The sequence below is a fragment of the Rhinatrema bivittatum genome, chromosome 8, assembly GCF_901001135.1.
Source record: "Rhinatrema bivittatum chromosome 8, aRhiBiv1.1, whole genome shotgun sequence".
In the NCBI taxonomy this organism is placed as follows: Eukaryota; Metazoa; Chordata; class Amphibia; order Gymnophiona; family Rhinatrematidae; genus Rhinatrema; species Rhinatrema bivittatum.
In genome coordinates, this window is record NC_042622.1 from 221598227 (window position 1) to 221617793 (window position 19567).

General features: G+C 47.9%; 2 protein-coding genes across 3 annotated transcripts; one reads left to right on the forward strand and one right to left on the reverse strand.

Annotated features, from left to right (window-relative positions):
* Positions 1-1020: 1020 nt before the first annotated feature.
* Positions 1021-12570, reverse strand: TPGS1 (tubulin polyglutamylase complex subunit 1). Its single transcript, XM_029613608.1, has 2 exons — positions 12142-12570; positions 1021-1803 (listed from the first exon to the last, which is right to left on the reverse strand). Exons 1-2 carry the CDS (start codon positions 12396-12398, stop codon positions 1275-1277), a joined length of 786 nt encoding a protein of 261 aa, XP_029469468.1. The 5' UTR covers positions 12399-12570; the 3' UTR covers positions 1021-1274.
* LOC115097668 (zinc finger protein 79-like) lies at positions 11811-17365 on the forward strand. 2 transcript variants are annotated; one of them, XM_029613610.1, is made up of 2 exons: positions 11811-11913; positions 14718-17365. In XM_029613610.1, the coding sequence occupies exon 2, from the start codon at positions 14720-14722 to the stop codon at positions 15419-15421; it is 702 nt and encodes a 233-aa protein (XP_029469470.1). In that variant the 5' UTR covers positions 11811-11913; positions 14718-14719; the 3' UTR covers positions 15422-17365. The 2 variants fall into 2 exon arrangements, with proteins under 2 accessions (XP_029469470.1, XP_029469469.1); XM_029613609.1 differs by lacking the exon at positions 11811-11913 and adding an exon at positions 13903-13975.
* The last annotated feature ends 2202 nt before the right edge of the window (positions 17366-19567 follow it).

The window sequence follows — 19567 nt, forward strand, 5'->3', positions numbered from 1 at the left end:
TTTTGAAAGTTAAAAGATATCGCAGTAGATTTCCTTAGTGTCTTCCCTCCAGTTATCAAGTCAAATTTGATGTTGGAATCACTGTTCCAAGTGGCCCCCCAACACAATTACCTCTCGCACCAAATCATGTGTTTCACTAAGAATTAGGTCTAAAATAGCTCCCTCTCGTCAGTTCTTGTATCAATGATCCCTTTATTCGACTAATAAATGTTTGAAGATGTAAGCTTTTAATGTCCATTTCTCGGGCAGTATCTTTTTATCCTTTAACAGTATGAAAGACAGAATGGCCAATTCATTTTCTATTCACAGAACTTCCAAACCAAGAAATGTCATAGGACAAGCAGCAGCAGAAGATTCCTTTCTGCATTTGTCAGGTCCCAGTTTCCAAGTACAAGATCTTTCTCCTCTCAGGCCTGAAGGCCAACAGCAAGGGGGACAAGGACTTGGTCTGCTCTTGATAAATCCATGAAGTAAGAAGAATATGTTTGTGTATATTTTCTGAGTAAACAGGAGTAAAGACACCGGTTTTCTCAGGGACTAATATGTCTGCTAGAACTCAGCACTTCTCCAGAAAGGGAAAGCTGAGAATTTCAGGGTTGTGCATGAGTGCTCTGGTATCCTGGTGTGCTGTCTGTAGTCTGGCACGTTACGTCACAGACTGATGGTCACTGTTGTCGGACCCGCCACAATCAGGGCACTCCATGGAGCCACATTCCCCAGGTTCGGTTTATTAGACAATAAACACACCCAGTAGCTCCGGTAATATATATATATATATATATATATATATATATATATATATATATATATATATATATATATATATAATTGTAAGTCCTCTTACAGGACCAACAAATGATAGTGCCATACATAAGCTAATAAGATCCCTTCTGCAGACGTCTGAAACGTTTCTAAGGGTCTCCAAAACTCATGTACTGCAACACTTTTGTTGGCCCTATAAAAAGTATCATCGCCTACAGAGACTGAAGGGCCAGAAAAAAAAATGAAAATGAGCAGTGCAGCAGTGATTACTGTTTAATCAGATGCTGTGAAAAATATGAAGCCAAATACGCAAGCCTGGACAAACGCAACAACAGGTATGAAGGAAAGGCTGAAACAGGACAACAAATGATGTACGAGGCAGCAGGAGAAAGCCTAAGAAGCAGACCCCGGCTGCACCCCAACCAAGAATTCAAACATTGCTCGGGCCTAGTAAAGCCTGAAGGCCAGCATCCTCACCAGCTCAGAGATAAATAGAAAGCAGTCATGGAAAGTCAGTTCATTGGCTTCACTTTAGTAAGAAACAGAAGAGCTGCTTCACTCAGAAACTCTCTCCTGCTCATGGAGGAACTGGGCCTCCTGGCCAGCAGTGCCTTCGACATGGCCAAGGCTAAGCAGTCGGGCCCAAGTTTGGAGCCAGCTTCCAGGTAACTAGCCGGGACATACAAATCGCTGGCCATAATTGCCTCCCCCAAGGTGTCTAGCACGGCCTGGCAAACCCTTTTGTCTGCTTGGCCAGAATCTTCAAGGACGTTAAAAAGCACGTCGGCCTTGGTAATGAATTCGAGCAGCACGAAGCAGGTCAGGGTGCCGTAGCGGAACACGTCATAGGGCACTGCTTCGTGATCCCGGCACTGGATCTTCTGGAGCAGCAGAGAGACGATCTCCTCCGGGGCCTCCCCTTCCCTGCAGATCCTGCAGAGCACTTCGCTGTATAATCTTCCGCTCAGCCCGGGCTTTTTGGTTTTTGCACCAACACTCAGGCATTCATAGGCCATGCTGACATTGTTGTGAAAGGCAGTCCTGTTCTGGCACAGAATTAGGGGAGGGACATAGCACAAGGGAGATAGGTTTACAAACGGTCAGCCTGGAGTATATAACACAAGAAATAACTCAGTGAAAGCTATTCAGAATCAGAAGGCCATTGTTGTTAGCAAAAGAAGTACATAGTCCTGGGTCCCCAAGGAAAGCAACTCATTGTGGAGATGCCTGAAAACTCAACTGACTATGGGGAGTCCACCAGGACAGATTTGGGACGCCCTGTGATTGAGTTCATATTTGTGATCCCTCATCCAGGGTTATTTGGGAGGTCCATAGATGTCTGAATGGGAGGAGGGGGGGAAGGGGAGAGGAAAAGGGGCTATCCCCCCACATATACACACACACAAATTTCCACTGGCAATGAAAGAAGTTTCATTGGCAGCAGAAGGGATGTCACGTTATTTCCTATTGCTCCACCTCCCCCACTGGCTGCCGCTGCATCTGCCCCTGTCCCAATCCTCTCACTCACCCTCCATGCTCCTAAAGAATCCGAGGATCATGGCCTTGCAGCACTTTGGACCCTCTTGCTCAGCTGCCAGTACCTGAAAGATGTCATCGCTTTGAGTGATTTTTTTTTTCTTTTTTTAAATCAGTAAAGCGATACATAAATATTATTAAATAAATCAGGTGCCAACAGCCAATGAGGAGGAAGCGGCATGAGGCCCTGCGAGGCCTTTGGGAGTATGGAGGTTGAGTGAGGGGATCGCGGCAGCTCCGGGGAGGGGCGAGGGCGAGGAAAGGCAATAATGCGCCATCCCACCTGCCCCCAATGAGGCTTCTTTTCCGGGGGAGATGAATGAAGGTGAGGAAGTGAAGGAGGCGAGGGGGGAGTGAACGAGGTGAACGAGGGGACTGTGGAGGGTGGGAGTGAACTAGTGGGGCTTGCTGGGATGGGAGTAAAGGGTGCGAGTGCGGGGGGGGGTCAGAGTGAAGGAGGGAGGGAATTGGGATGTGGGATAAAGGAGGTGAGGGGATTGTGTGGGTAAGGTAATGAGTGAGGAGATTAGGGGGAAGAGAGGAGGAGGCAGGGGAACAGCAAGGTTGGGGAGAGAAAGGGGCTGCGGGGAAAGGATATGTCAAGGGATGAGAACAAGTGGGGGGTGAGGAGGGGCTGAAGAAGAAGAGGGGCAAGAGGTGGGATGCTGGAGGGGGAGAGGCTGGAAGAGAGGTCGTCATCATTTTTGTTGGGGGGGATAATGTTGGGGCCATTGGGTCTTTGTTGCTTTTCTTGGGGGGGGCAGGTATTTCCTCTCTCTCCCCTGCTCCCAGCCATCTCCCCCCCACCAGCATTCTCCCCTCAGCCCCTCTCTCTCTCCCCCTGCTCCCTTTGGCCTCTCCCTCTCCCTTGCTCTTTCTTCTTCCTCCTGCCACCACCCCTATCCCTACCCCCAAGAAAAATAACATAGCAGACCCCACAGAGCACTGTATTAGGTTGCAGCCCCAGAGCCTTTCTTGAGGGCAGACCTCTCTTCCTGCCCCCCCCCCCCCCCAAGACCTCTCCTCTCTCTCGCCTGCCTCCCCTTCAGCACCCTACCTATATCCCCACCCCCCTTCAGCAGTCCACCTCTCTCCCTTCCTTCTTGGCTCTCTCCCCATCTCTTCAGCACCTTACATCTCTCCTCCAAGCCCTTTTTCTTTTGCTCCTTGTCCCATCCGTCCTCCTCTCTGCTTCCACTCCTCCTCCTCTTGCTCACACTCCTCCTGCCCCCACCTCCACTGACTTTCCACAAAAAAAGGCTCAGCGGCCCCTACACAACACCGTATTATGTAGGTGCCGCCGAGACGTTGTCGTTTTTCTTGTGGCGGGGTCATGAAACATAACAGCCCTCACTCCCCACAAGAGCCGTGACTGGGGCCCAGCTTAGTCTAGGAGGAAACGCATGTCTGTTTCCGGTGCTCCAGCCTTGCACTGCCTGCAGATTTGGGCTTTTTTTTAAATTTGTGGTCGCTTATTCTGTATGTGTGGCTGCCAGCATGTAGTTTTGGTGTAGAGATCTGCAGCAGTCTTGCTCACTGTGTTTTCTCAACAAGGGGTATATTTAGTGTTCTAGGGCTGCCTAATCCTTGGTAGAGGAGTTGTTTTTGGAGTTTTGTGAGTCAGAGCTGCTGCAGTATGGCGGGTTTGCTAAATATGTGTAGAGTGTTCCTTTCTCCAGAATTTTATATTATTTCACAATGTGCCTCCAACTGGCTAAATGACACCAGAATGTTTTTGTATGGTGAGATGCAGGGGAAAACATCCACAACCCATTGTTAAAGGTTTGTGGGTTTATTGGAGGGGGGGGGTCATCTGTGATCACAAAGGTTCAATTCCTGCTAATTGTCTTTCCTCGAGTCCTGACAGACCTGTCCAGACAAATGGTATTTATCCCCCCTACCAGCAGATGGAGGCCGAATGCAAAAGTACTGATGTCCCTCTCTATATTGCCTGGAGCAGCAGCAAGGAAGGTAGCAGTAGTCCCCTGGAACTACAAAGAAAATATTACTGTAACATAACCTCTCTAACAAACAAAAGGAAAAAGGGATTGAGCTTTGCCTCTTCTCTTCGCTCCCTGGGCTTTATTTCCTTCCTGAGATAAGGCCTCCTTTTCATATTTCCTTTTGCTAGGATATGTATTAGAATAAAAAAGAAAAAAACATTTTTTTTCTTTTTTTTTCACTGATGCTGCTCATTAGTTCCTTCTCTCTTTTTTTTTTTTTTTATGACCTCTGATTTCATCTTGTGGTTGGCTCTGGACTGGTCTGTCAGGACTCAAGGAAAGATGATTCGCAGGTAAGCTCTAATTGAACCTTCTTCATCATCCTGCAGACCCTGGATGGGAATAACCCAGAGCAGCTTTCAGGGCTGAGTCCCCTCCTCTCCAGGAGGTCCAGTTTATTTATTTATTGATTTATTTAGGTAATTTAAATTTTACTGAGTAAGATAGCAGTACATAAAACGTGTAAGACATTCAATAATATTGAAATACAGTGTACCACTTGTCTACCATGACAATAAAGCGAAAGGAATACAGTATTGTGCAGTTTTGTATGTACTATATGTTAACCCCCCATTGAGCACTATCATGCCTGGTTTACACACAGGTGCGCACATACAGAACAAAGGTCCAGTTTATAATTATATTTTTATCACTCGACTATTTATTTTATCCCGCTGCTAAACTTTACTTTACTACCTCTTACCTCCCATTTACTACTAAAATGACCTTGAACATTGGAATATTACTACCATGAGTTTTATCGTTCCCTGTTACTATGTTTGTTCCTTAATTGAAATTTATAATACGTTCGCATTATTTCATATTGTCTGTAAAGCTTGTTGCTAATGTTATTGTTTATTGTAAACCGAGGTGATGTTATTAACGTGCCGCGGTATATAAAAAAAAATATCACTAAATAAATAAATAAATATTATTTTGTAAAGGTATGCAGTGATATCCATGTAGCTGCCCTGCAAATCTCTGCTGGGGCTGCTAGTCTATGCTCTTCCCAGGATGCTGGCTGGGCTCTTGTGGAATGAGCTTTCGAGCCTGTCAGCACTGGCTTCCCCTTTAGCATGAACGCCAACTCTAGTGCGTCCTTAATCCAGCTTGAAATTGATGGTTTTGAGGCTGCTTTGCCTTTGTGTGGCCCTGCAAACAGTACAAAAAGCTTGCCTGACCTAAATTTGTTTGTGACCTCTAGGTATCGCAGAAGAATCTGCCTTATATCTAGGAATCTAAATCTTCTCTTGCTATTCTGGCACTCTATTTTTCTAAAGCTGGGCAGAACCACCACATGAGACAGGTGAAAATTCTGACACCACTTTTGCCAAGAAAGCTGGAACTGGTCTAATTTGTGACCTGTTGTCTGGAAAAGGAACGCTAAGTATCCCTGCATGAGAGTGCCTGTAACTTTGAGATCCTTCTAGCTGAGCAAATTGCTACCAAAAGTATCGGTTTTAAGGTTAAATCTTTTATAGAGGTTCCCTTGAGGGGTTCAAATGGTGTCTTAGTTAGTGTTCTCAGGGCCAGGTTGAGATCCAATGGCAGGAGTATCGGTCTCATCAGTGGATGGATGCGACTTGCCCTTTGAGGAAGTGAACTATATCTGGGTGAGATGCTAAGGGAATCCCTTAAGTTGCCCCCCTGTAACATGCTATGGTGGCTATTTGAACCCTTAATGAGTTCACTGTAGTCCTTTATCCAATCCATCCTGGAGGAACGATAGAATGGACCTAACATTTCCTTGGCTTCAAGTTTCTCTTCTTTATACCATTCTTTGAACATTTTCCAGATTCTGATGTAAGCCAATGAGATGGAAATCTGCCTTGCTTTCAGAAGTGTTGATATTACCTGGCTTGAATATCCCTTCAGATGAGTTTCTTCTTCCTAAGAGCCATGCTTCCATAGGCCCCAGCCCCTGCTGCAGCAGCCTCTTTCTCTGAGTGAATCTGAGCAATTCTGCTATCCAGAGTCTGATAAGATCTATATACCATGGGAGCCTTGCCCAATCTGGGGCCACTAGAATGACTAGCCTTGGATGATCCACGATCTTCCTCAGTATCTTCCCCACCATTGGCCAAGGCAGAAACACACAGAGTAGCACCTTCAACTGGCCATGTTTATGCCAGTGAGTCTATCCCACTGGATTTCCATTTCCTTCTTCAGTTGAAAAACTGCTTTGCCTTTGTGTTCTTGTAAGTTGCCATTAGATCTCTCTATGGGCGCCCCCAGTTTATCATTTGACTGAAGGCTTCCTTGGCCAGTTCTCACTCTTCTGGATCCAGCAGCTGGCGCCTGCCAATTGAGTGATCCTGCTATGTGGTTGCTGATATTTATTTATTTCTTTTATTTAACTCTTTTCTATACCGACATTCATGATACATATCATATCATATCATATCATATCGGTTTACAAGGAACAAGGGGGTTGTAACATTAACAATACCATTTAACAAGAAGCAAAGTTACAAAAAATAAGGTGGAGTGAACTTGGGAGCTGAAGTAGCAGGAAAAACGGGATAGACGAAGAAAATTTAACAAACGGTAGATGGGAGGTGCCTAGTTACATATATAGAGAGGTATGAATAAGTGGCACTTTTCCATGGTTCGGAACATTTAAGGGAAGGCTTGAAGGAATAGCCAGGTCTTGAGCTTTTTCCGAAATGTTAACAGGCAGGTTCCAGTCTGAGGTCAGGGGGCATGGTATTCCAAATGGCAGGTCCCGCTGTCGAGAAGGCTCGTTCTTTAGTGGCTGTATGACGTGTGGCTTTGGTTGTGGGGACGTGCAGGGTTCCTTTGTACGCTTCTCTGATGGGTCTTGTAGCGGTGTGGAGTCTGAATGGGATCTGAAGGTTGAGCTGGAGCTGTTTGTAGATGGTTTTGTGGATTATGGTGAGGGACTTGTGTAAGGTTCTGTAACTTATTGGAAGCCAATGCAGGTTCCTGAGGATGGGTGTGATGTGATCTCTGGCAGCCGCGTTCTGGAGTATATGGAGAAGTTTGGTGGTGGAGATGGGGAGACCCAAGAGGAAGGCGTTGCAGTAGTCTATCTTGGCAAAAAACATGGTTTGGAGGACTGTCCTAAAATCATGGAAATGTAGGAGGGGTTTGAGCCTTTTTAGAACTTGTAGTTTGTAAAAGCAGTCCTTGGTTGTGTTGTTGATGGATTTCTTTAGGTTCAGACAGTTTTCGATGATTACTCCGAGGTCTCTTACTTGCGTGATCGGGGTATTGGGAGGGGTCTGTGGAGGTGGGTCGGTGTGGTCGGAGGAGATGAGGAGTTCGGTCTTGGCTGCATTAAGGACTGTGAGAAGGAGGTTGATGGATTGGAGGCAGTTTTCCTCCAATCTATGTCTAACAGATGTTCCTCTGCCCATCTTATGAGGCGCTCCACTTCCTTTGCGACTTGCCAACTTCTTGTCCTTGCTTGCTTGTTGACATAGGCTACTGCCATAGCATTGCCAGAAAAAACTTTGACTGCTTTCCCCTTCAGTTTCAGAAGAAAGCTTTCCAGTGCTAACCTGACTGCTTGGGTTTCTAAATGGTTTATCGAGAAAGACTCTTCCATGCTTTGCCCATCTCCCTTGCGCCACTTCTCCTTCGCAATTTGCTCCCCACTCTGATCGGCTTGCATCCATGGTCGTCTTTACTGCCTGAGGCGGTGCTTCAGCAGATTGGTTTTGATCAACTATCAGTCTAGGCTCTTTCTGGCTTGCCTTATTAAAGATACTGTCTTACTGAATTCCTGGCTTTGTGGTAACCATTTGGATAACAGGTTCCACTGCAGAGGGTGCAAGCAAGCTCTTGCCCAGGGGACCATTTTGATTGTCACCATCATTGAGCCCATGAGTTGGAGGTGGTTGTGAGCTCACGGAGAGAGCTCTTACCTGGGCTTGCAACTTGCAGATTCTTTTGTCTGTTAGGAATATCTTTCCTTTCCCTGTATTGAGTTGGACTCTGAGGTAGCTCAGAAGCTGTGATGGTTCCAGTTGACTTTTTTTTATTTTTACTACCCATCCTAATCTCTCCAGCATTTGGATGACCCTGCTAGTTGCCTGATGCCCTTCCTGTAAGGAATCGACTCTTATCAGCCAGTCATCCAGATACCCTTACCCCTTCTCTGTGCAAAGCTGCCACTACTACTACCACCATCACCTTTGCAACGTTTCTGGGAGCTGTGGCTAGACCAAAGGGAAGGGCTTGGACTTGGTAATGGTTTCCCAATTCTGAAAAGTGCAAGCAATTCTGATGCTGCTTCCTGACTGGGATGTGGAGGTAGCTATAGCTGACAAGAACTTTCCTGTTCTTACTGCCGTGACTATGGTACTCAGTGACTCCATCTGAAATAGGGCACCTGTAATGACTGGTTACCCCTTTTAGATTCAGGATTGCCAAAATGTTCCACCCTTCTTTGGGATGATAAAGTATAATGATTATCTTCCTTTCTCTTTTTCTTGTAGGGATCAGCACTATTGCTTGAAGATATAAGTCTGTCTCTCATTGATTGTACTGCCTCCTGTTTATTAGCCTTGCATAGGGACAGGACAAAGGCTTCCTTTATTGGAGTTTTAATTCTAGGTCATAACTTCACCAGACCACTTCTAGGAACCACTGTTCCCTAGTGATATGAGCTCACGCCTCAAAATAAAGGTGTAACTTGCCTCCTACCGGTGGGACTGAGAAGTAGGCTTGTCCACCACTAGGGGCCTTTGCTTACTGCAAGTTCTCTTGGAGTATTTACTGTGCTGCTGCATGGACAAGATCCTGTTGGCTTGGATCTTTGAGAGCTGAAAGACCTACTCGGTCTATATTGTTTATAGTCCCTAGACAGAGGTCTCCTTGTACCTCCTTTGGAACTCATCCTGCCTTTGTCCTCTGGCAGCCTTTGGGGCTTAGACTCCCCCAGATCTCTCTAGTTCTTCTCCAAACAAGAACCTACCCTTGAACGGCAGACTGCATAATCTAGCCTTCAAGGCTAAGTATGCTGCCCAATTTCTCCACCTTAGCAGATGCCTAGCCATAGCTGTTGTTCACATTTGTCTAGCCACTGCCCTGACTAGATTATATAGGGCGTCAGCTACAAATGGCGCTGTTCATTGTAAATGTAACATGTCAGCACTGCAGGACTGTGAAGTCTCTGAATCCATATTCCAAGTTGACTGTTGCATCCACCTGCCCCCGCTACATATCCCCCACAAATGGCAGCCTGGAGTGAAATGCTGGCCACTTCAAAGGATCGTTTCAATGCAAACTCTGCTTTTCTGTCCAATGGATCCTTCAGTGCTGCCCCTCCTTCCATGGGATCGTGGCTCTCTTTGTGACTGCTGCATCTACCTTGGGCAACCTGAACAGTTGATCCCGTTGTTGTTCCTATATTGGATAGTCTTTCCATACCCCTCCTTTACTTAAATGCTGCAGCAGAGAGATACCACTCTGCCGTGAACATATCTAATATCGAACAAGGAAGGCCTTAGTTGGCTTTCTGATTCCTGTCAGGATTGGATCCCCTCTTAGGCCTTTCCTGTTTTGGCTGATTATCTTCCAGTTTCAGCCACTGGAATACTTAATTTTATTTATTTCAATCATTTATATGCTGTCAATCCAGAGCTCTCGGTGGCTCACTATACAACATACTGTCCATAAAATCAATGCAGATGCAAAAAAGCAGTACAACATAATGTACAATCAAGACAGTCATACAATAGTGCTCTGTTGACATCATAGTCCATAAAAGCCCTCTTGAATAAATAAGTCGACAGTTTAAAAAAAAGTTTTTAGTGTATTTAAGCATGTGAAGCTCTTCTGGTAGAGAGTTCCCCAATACCAGGCTGGCAACTGAGAAAGTCCATTCACAAGTATCCATAAGATGAACATGCTGTACAGATAGACATCAAGTCATCCTCTTTGCAATGAAAGCAGCAACTCGGTGGATTGTAGACATGCAACATTTGGTTTATCCAGGGAAGAGAATCGATTGTCAATATTCTGAGAATCAGTAAAGCAATTTTATATTGAATTCTTTAATTAACTGGACACCAGTGAAAGTCTTTCAAAACTGGTGAAATATGCTCTTACTTTCCCCAACCAGATATGAACTGGGTAGCAGAGTTTTGTAGCACCTGTAGTTTTTGCAAATGAATCCCAGATATATCCAGCATTAAGGTGCACCTGGGACTCATTTGGCAATCAGCGGCCCAGCTCTTCACGCTTAAATAATCTGAGCACTGCATCGGCTATGGATTCTACTATTTCAACATGCTTCTTCATGAAAATCCACCATGGATTCCTCTTCATTGTCAGAGCCACAATTGATCCATTTATAATCTGGGTCTCTTGTGAGCTCGGGACCCTTCCTTCAGGGGGGGTTCTTGCCCCTGACTTGCTGCTGTTTCTGCTCATTTGGCAAAAATTCTTTATGCGTTGTCATGACAAAAATCAGCTGTAAACACCTGTTCCTCCTCATCCTCTAGGCCCTTTTCTTTCTTCTCCTCCTGGGTGTTTGCCAAGGCAGTTGAGTAGTGTCTGGAATTTCCTATGCTCCCTTGCTTTTGTAGCACTGGAAACACTGCTTCAGAAAGGCCTTGCTGATCTGAAGATACTGCTCTATTTGCAGTTACTTCATCACCTGGTGCTGCTCCAGCAAAAGGAGCCTGCAACGCTGGCTATGTGCTGGGTCCCATACCTCCTCCTACACTTCATACCTGCGATTTGAGAGAGGGGGAAGTGTCAGAGTTGGCTGAGTTACCGCTGTGAGCTGTGGACTGCTGCTCCCAGTTGTGATCTCCTGCATGTCCTCTTTTTTTTAAATCTAAATTTCCTTAAAGGGGCCGCGTCCACAAAAATATTATAGCAGAAGGGACCTACAGCAGTCTAAATCCTGGTTGTCCTGGGGAAGAGAAGAGCAGACCACTTAAATTGGCTATCATCCTAGCATCTGTCCCCTCAGCTTAGCCAAGGCTACTTTCTGGGGAAAGCAGCTACTACCTTGATTGTTGCCCCAGGAGGCCATCTCTAACATCCCTTCTTCTGCATCCGACATCACCTACCATTTGCTGGAGGCAGAGAACTACTGTCGCCTTCCCCCCTGCTCCAAGCTATAAAGGGAGGGACATCAGTACAAAACATGTATGCACTCTGCTTCCATCTGCTGGGGTGCAGTGGGGAAGAATCCCACTTGTCTGGCCTGGTCAGTAGGAGGATGAGGAATAGTCAATGAGTACTGACGTTTCTATTTAGTAATGCTATTTTTGTTGTTTTCCCCTTTACCATTGTGTCTTGTTTTCAAGCATAAAGCATTTAATTGGTGTGAGAATGAATAATTATGTTCTATCATCTATGCAAAGAATGTATGTAAGATAGAATGACTAAGTGTAAATGTGAAATAATAAATTACAGCAGGGAGATGGGGGTGGAGCTTGGGCGCCTCACCTTCCCCCCCATCAAAAAGGCATCCCGCCACCCCTGGGGAGGTGAGTACATTCCTTCAAACCCAGTCCTTCGTTTTTCCAGCAGTGTGGCGTTATTGACACTTCAGCCCAAAAATCATGTTAACGATTTGGGCTCACTAATAATGACAGAGGGGAAAAAAATGAAATCTATCAGAGCAGAGGTGGGGCTTCGACTGCTTTCCAAAATAAGTTTCCCTTGAGAGAAGGAAAACAGTGCTAAGGAAGCTTTGAAATCCGAAACGGAAGCATTTCTCCCATGCATGGGCATCGTGGATCTCCTGGAAACCCAACCGGCTGCGGGGTCCCGAGGCCAGATTTAGGAAGTCCCGTACCCCCCCCAAACAAGGAAAGCACTGCGGGGGGGGGGGGGAAGGACCTCCCCCACTCACCTCTGTGAGTGGTGGGCGAGGCGCAGATGCCAGAGGGCCTGGCCCAGGCGCTGCTGCAGGGCCAAGGGGCCCGGCTCTTCCTGGCGGCTCAGCGCCAGCTGCTCGAAGTAATGGGCCAGGAAGGGCAGCGGCTCCTCGGGCCTGGCCTCCAGCACGGTCCGCAGCGCCTCCCGCAGCATCCGCGTCACCCCCGCCTGGCGCAGGAACTCCCCCTCGCCCGCCGGCCGCCGCCTCTCCACCGCCTTCAGGGCCGCCATGGCGACTGCTGCCGCTGCCCCGGAAGTGGAAGCGCTGGCACCAGAAGGGGCTGGCGGAGGCTGCGGGGCCGCTCAGGTAGGGAGGCGGCGGCCGATCGAGGTGGACGCTTCGAGGGTCACCCCTCGCCCGGAGAGGCCGGAGCAAAACTAAGGAGCCCCGGAGCGTGGCCGAGAGGTACCACGGGTCTCCCTCCTTCCTCCAGACCCTGAGCGCGACACATCTGGGACTTCCTCCCCAAATCTCCGGACCCCCCCGGCAATCCCCTCTCCCGACTGATGAGCACGGGACACCCGGGACCCCCATCCCGAGACCCCTAAAGCATGAAACATCCGGGACCCCCAGCAACTTCCTCTCCAAACCCCAGCGCACAAGACCCTCCCCAGAGCCTGCTCCCCGCCCCCCAACCTCTGAGCACAGGACCTCCCAGCACCCCCTTCCCTCCAGCCTTGAGAATGGGACCCCCTCCTCCAGCCCCTAAGCACGGGACCCCCAGCACACCCTTCCCCCAATCTCTGAGAATGGGACCCCCCCTCCTCCAGCCCCTAAGCACGGGACCCCCAGCACACCCTTCCCCCAATCTCTGAGCGCACTCCCAGTATTAAATCCTCTAAACTATTGTACTGTGTTTTGCATCAGGTCCTTAATGCCACTTCTTTGAAATGTCTAAATTCTTCAAAACATTGCAGCCAGATTACTTTGTGGAGCCAAAATATTTGATCATATAATCTCACTACTCATTGAATTTTATTGGGTGCCTCTTGTTTCTAGAATCGTTTTAAGATTTTCACCTTACTGTTTCAGCACCTACATAAATGCCATCCCAATAAGTATCTTTCAGATCTTCTGTTGCCATATAAACTCACATAGACTATTCCGTCATCTCAGCTTGACTTACTTGTGCTGTTAGATTGTAATCTATCCATCTTTAGCACTTTGTCCCCAATATTAAGGAATTGATCTTAGGAAAGAAAATAATTATCGCTCATGTTTTGAATTTGCTGTGTGTGTATTTTATTTTTTAAGTACTATCAGGTTGATTTTAAAAGCGTTGCTTGCACAAAAATGCCTACATTATGTGGGCCACCTGCAAGCAACACAGATTTTAAAAAGCCGCAAAATATGTGTGTATGGGCATTCCAGGATGGGGCCAAGACTTGCTCACGTAACTCCAAACTTTAAAAATAAAACCTGCAACACACCTATGCTAGATATCCGCATAACTTTATTGCTACTCCTGATGAGGAGCAAGTCTGTAGATCTCAAGTTTTAGGGCTTATAGGTCAGGGTGCGGGGGTCCGAGTCAGCTGGGCAGAATACAGGATGAAGAACCAGAGGGCTTAGAAAGATTGTGCTATTAACTGGACTGTGATAAGGGAGTCGATAGAAAACTCCCTCAGACTACCTTAAAGGACCAGGCTCAGCTGTCTAGCCCGGTCTTCCTTAAAATTCAGGCACACAGGGCATCCTGGGTGAAGGGAGGAGCCCCGCTGCAGAGTTTAAGAATGTAGGGTCCTGGAAAGGTAAGGGAGGCCCTGGGGAGCAGGCACTATGGAGGAGTATGTGGCACCCAGCAGTTGTGAGAGACCTGAATTTCAAGATGAGCTGCCTAATTTGTTTGCTTTGCCTTGCCCTTTGTTTTCACTGTAAATAAACTGCACTTAAGGAAGAGCCAAAGTCTGCCTCCTTTTTCCCCTGGCTGTTTCCAAGCCGTTACCACATTGAGAAACTGGTGGACTAATTGGAAAATTGGGAATGTGCCTTGTGCGAGCACATCTTAAAATTTGCTGACATACGAGCGTAAGCCTGCACGGTCCTGTTGAGGATACACGTGCGCTAGCTGTGCTCAAGTAGTCTCTTAAAATTAGGAGCATACTTCTGCACGATTGGTGCATTTTAAAACATAACATATGTAGTGCGTGCACAATTAAAAATTCTAGTGTATTTTCGCTCATGTGCCGCTAGGCGTGTATGGGTGTGTGCACATTCGTTTTAAAATTGACCTGTATATATCAAAGGTTTAGCTTTTATTAACCACGGTTTAGCAAGAAAATAACTAAATTAAAAGTAAACCATGGTTACCTGTTTTGCATTTTACTGGGAGGGTTTTAAGGCCTGGCTCACTTTGTTTGGCTTGGTTCTAGCCCTGCTTTTTTTTTTTTTACTTGCCCGTTTTTTTTTTTTGTTGCTTATATAAGTCCTTGAGCATAAGGACCCCCCCCAAGTGGAGTTTTTACACTGTTTTGTACAGTGACTTTGCAACCACGTGTTGAAAAGGTAGTATTGTTGCCTCTTTAAACTGCTTTCTCTTTCAAATGCAGTAATGGCCAGCTCTGTGGAAGGCAGTGTAAGCCCTCGCAAAAGGTCCACGCAGAGGCGATGCAGGAGAGTGGGCTGGAAGGGAAAGCCGCGCAGCCGACCTCCGCCCCCCGACCTGGGGGTCTTCCACTGCGACGTCTGCCAGAAGGACTTCAAGCACCTGTCCAGCTTCTGTGAGCACCAGCGCATCCATACGGGGGAGAGGCCCTACGAGTGCGAGAGCTGCGGCAAGAGCTTTACCCGCTGTGCCGACCTCATCAAGCACCGGCTGGTGCACTCCGACACGCGCCCCCACCGCTGCGGGGTCTGCGGCAAGCGCTTCAAGCTGGCCGGGGACGTCACCAAGCACCAGAAGGTGCACTCGGACGACTCCCCCTTCCAGTGCCACTTCTGCAGCAAGCGCTTCAAGCGCAGCTCCTGCCTGATCAAGCACCTGCGCATCCACACCGAGGAGAAGCCCTTCCCCTGCAAGGAGTGTCAGAAGAGGTTCAGGTGGGAAGCCTCTCTGCGGGAGCACCAGCGCATCCACACGGGGGAGAAGCCTTTCAGGTGCCAGGAGTGCGAGAAGAGCTTCACCCACTTCTCCACCTTCCAGCAGCACAAGCGGTCCCATCAGAACGAGAGGGAGTTCAGCTGCCAACACTGCTCCAGGGCTTTCAACCATAAGTCTAACCTGCTGAAACATCAGCGGCTTGCTCACACCTAGTGCGGGCTCCAAAGCCCTGTAAATACAGGGGGGGGGGGGAGGCGGAAGACCTGTAAATGCAAGAGGTGTCTTCAGGGCTCTTGCATTTGAAGACTTTGCTGTATGTGGCATGAATGCTAGTTAGACCCTTGTTCAGTGAAGTATCGCCAAGGATACCTGGAAGCATGCGAGAGGCCTTGTTGGGTCTCGGTACAGCCAGCAGTAAGAAACTGATATGAAAAAGCAGACAGGTGAGGGGATGAGCCTCCTACTGACAGCATTGGATGGGATGGATATTTTGTGTTTATAGAGTGGCTTGCACCCGAAAGCCAGGAGAAAGTCACTCTCCTTGCTTCACAGTTGAAGCAGCCATGGAGAATCCAGGATTTCACTTTTGGTTTTCCATTTTTTTTTTCCCACATGTGCATGAATAGTTGTTAGAACGTTTGTGATGATGTTGAGGCCCTGTGGGAGGTTTCTCTTGTAACAGAGACTAAGCTCCTCTGGTCTGGTTTTCCTATTCTCTGCTCCTGAACACATCACCAGACCGGCCTGAGCCTGGGAGAAAGAGGCACCCAGCTACTGGGCAGAGAAGCTGTTAGTCCTCCAGTCTTGGTGTATGAAAGCCAACTTCGGCTCAGTGCTAGGAAGTGCACAACAGAAGAAGCTTTTTTCCCAACATTTAGGATTGCTAGTTTAGCCTGGTGTCTGGCTTCTTCTGCCTGGCACTGACACACAGGAATATTTAGAGAATGATTACACACACAGCATTAAAGTTGTATTGCTTAATGTAACCTGTGAAATTCCGTGCTTCCTGTTTGCTGTAGAGTGGCCCTTGTGGTTCCTGCCCTTCTACTATTGTGAGTTTGGGAGCAAGGCAGTACCCATTCTTCCTGCTCGCCACCTTTCCATGCCCTCCCTTCTGGAGAAGCTCATTGAGGTCCCTAGTCAGTCGCTGTGCGGCTCGGCTGGTTAGCCTCTAATTCAGCAGTGGGGGGCGGGCCGCTGAGTGTTTTTATTTATTTATTTATTTATTAGCTTTTATATATTGACATTCGTGGGTACATCAGGCCGGTTTAAAACTACAAAATACCCAGCTATCCTACAATTAGCCGGATAAGTTTATCTAGTTAACTTTAAGACAGGTCTGTGGGATAGCCAGGATTAGCTGGATACATTTATCAGGCTTACTCAGCTCTTCCCCAGTTAGGCTCCCTCGCTCACCACTCACCCGGATAGGTAGGTATCTGAGTAAGTGGTGGCTGCTGATCCCGGGCACATATTCAGCCGCTGTCACTTAGCCAGGTAAGCCGAAACTTATCCGGCTGAATATGGACCTCTTTGTTTTCTTTTCCTAAATTACTAAGAGAGAAATATGACAGTAAATCCTGATCTGTCCTGCTAGTTTAGATTACTGCTTCTCTACAACCGGGCAGTTGCAGTGCAGTTCAGATAATCTCAAATGTACATGAATGTATCTTAAGCTTGTGGTACTTGAACAGTGATTCTCTTTCTGGTAGATGGAACTTTCTTTCCTATGCCTCCCTGTCTGTCCGTCTGATGGGCTTTTATTCCAGCCGGATGAGGGGGGCTCTAACGCTGAGAAGCTAGTCACAAGTGTACTAGAATGATCCAGTGAACAGGTCTCGCCTCTCCCTGCTGCCTATTTGTGGGGACTAAGATGGTGACCCCGTCGCTTCATTCTGAAACTGAATAGGAGCCGATGTGCCGTAGTCAGAGAAGATACTGAATCCCCCCTCCCAGCCATGGGAAACCACCTTGCAGAAGTCCCAAGAATGAGGGATGCGAGACCTAGAGAGTCTTCCCCCACCGTGAGTGGCTCGTGATTCTGATCACCTGCCGTGGTGCTTTCCAGTTGGAATAGAGCCTTGTGTAATATGCTTTATTTATATCAATTATTTTTTTGTATGGTGCTGACACTGCTATATAAATTTATGCAAATTATTTTCTGGGAGTTGAGTTGTATGTCAGATGGGGGAAGATGCAGGGCGCTTGAAGGGGGGGGGTCCTGATTGGTGCTACTTTTGGCCATAATGGGACATTTTGGCTTCTAGCCAAAACCAGCAGAGTTTGCTTATGACTTTTCCTAGCTAGTAGCAGCACTGGGGACAAAAGGATTTAGATAGGATGAATAATTGGCTACGGGCCATAAGAAATCAGTTAAGCCAGGCTTGGGTTTTCAGTCTCTTGAGTGTTGGGAAGATTTTTCACATTCAAAAGCTTTGAAAGTAGAACTGAAGAACTTGGCCTGATTTGCTTGTTGTGATTTATGTGAAAATGGAGGGAGGCAACAGTAAGCCAGCTGTCCCTTTTCAGAAAAAGCAGAGAGAGAGTTCAGTTCCTCTTTGTCCTGCAGACCAGTCCACACCTGCGGGATTCCCCTGCTTGCCAGTAGGTGGCGGCAGAGAACTTTTCTCCACGTTTTGTTCTTTGCTTACGTCACTCTCACTTATATAACCTGGGGTAGCTGGGAGGTTCCTCAGTAGTTCTCTGCCTCCGGTTAGGCAGGAGGTATACTGGGATAACTAGGAACTACTGGGGAGGGGAGAAAACAAAACAGAGAGGAGTAGTAATTGGGCAAAGACTCCGGGGGAACCCCTCCTCACCTTTTGAAAAACAAAAAACAAACCCGGAGTAGTCCTAACAAGCCGTGGACTACATAGGGCAGTTCCAGGAGGAGGAGGCACAGGCTCATAGGGAGCAGCTTGGCGTCCTTAAGCCACAGCGGTGGGAACACAGGCTTCTCCCCCTCCAGCGGCAAGATGCATGGCCGAGAGGGGCCGGAAATGCGTTCACATTTTTTAAATTTATTTATCAGATTTTATATGCCGTCGTGTTAGAGGGTACCATCACAGCGGTTTACGCACACACACACCTAAGTAACTATACAAATAATAAAATAAAGAAATATTGCGTTAATCCACTGTGGGATCAGCGAGACGTTCCAAAATACAATTTAAACGTTCCAAAATACCTTGTGGTACAAGAAGGAGGAGCTCCAGCGCGGGCGCCTTTTGCTCCCTCTGGGATGGCTGTGAATCGCCAGAAAACGGTGGCAATCGGGTGATGAGGGGGAGGGGGGGTGGGCTGCAAGCAGACCAGACCGACGCCAGGCTCAGAGGGAGCAGCTCCATCGGGCAGAGGGCCCATCGTGGGGGGGATGCGGCCGAGGTGCAGGCAGGCCCCGAGCTAGAAAGAGAAGCCCCGGAGGGAAGAAAGCCAGGCCCATTACAGGAAACAGAGTTTTCCCACTGCATTTATCTTGCTGATGCACCAGGCCTACAGAGAAACGAAAGCCAAAGTTGGCTACGTTAGAAGGCCCCTTGGGCTCCCAACGCACGCCAGGTTTAAAGAAGCCTAGGACAGAGGGACAACCCCCCCCCCCCCCCCACCTCTTCCCTGGTTGGGAGAGCGAGGCGGGATTCGGACCTCCCAGAGGAAGCTCTGTGGAGGAGGAGGAGACGTAGCAGTGAGATTGTTTTAGAAAGGAAGAACTGAGCCTCCTGACAGTGAAGGTCATGTAAGCCTTAAGCCTGCAGGAGTCGGGCAAAGAAGAGGAGGAGGAAAAGAGCGTGCAAGGGGGACCCAATCCTGAGAGATGGAAGGAGACCAGCAAGAGTCAGCCCTGAAAACAAGGTCCTTAATGACCTCCCTTTACCCACTACAACAGGGGGAGCTGGGCAGGTTACTAAAAGTCCCCAAGGGAGACACCCGCGTGGCAGCAGTGTCAAAATAAAAAGACAACTACACGGGTAGAAGGGGCCGGGGGAGCCTCCTTGAGGGACGCACAGGATAGAAAGGTAGACGTCTTTTCAAAGAAAGCATTTGAGACCGCCGGGTTGTCCTTACAAGCAGCGGGATGTGGGGGCGGTGTAGCCAGGGCATTGGTCAGATGGCTCCGGCAGCCCCAGGAAGAAACGTTGGGGGATAGGATGGCCAGAGTAGAGTCGGGGACTGTCTTTCTGTCGCACACACTGTATGAGCTCATTACAACCTCAGCCAAGCAGGTGGCATCGGTGGTGGCGGCGGCGGCGTGGACAAGGAGGTTTTTGTGGCTCAGACGTTGGGCGGCAGATGCACCCTCGAAAGCGAGGTTAAGCGCCCTGCCCTTCAAAGGGCGTCTCCTCTTTCGGGAAGACTTAGATG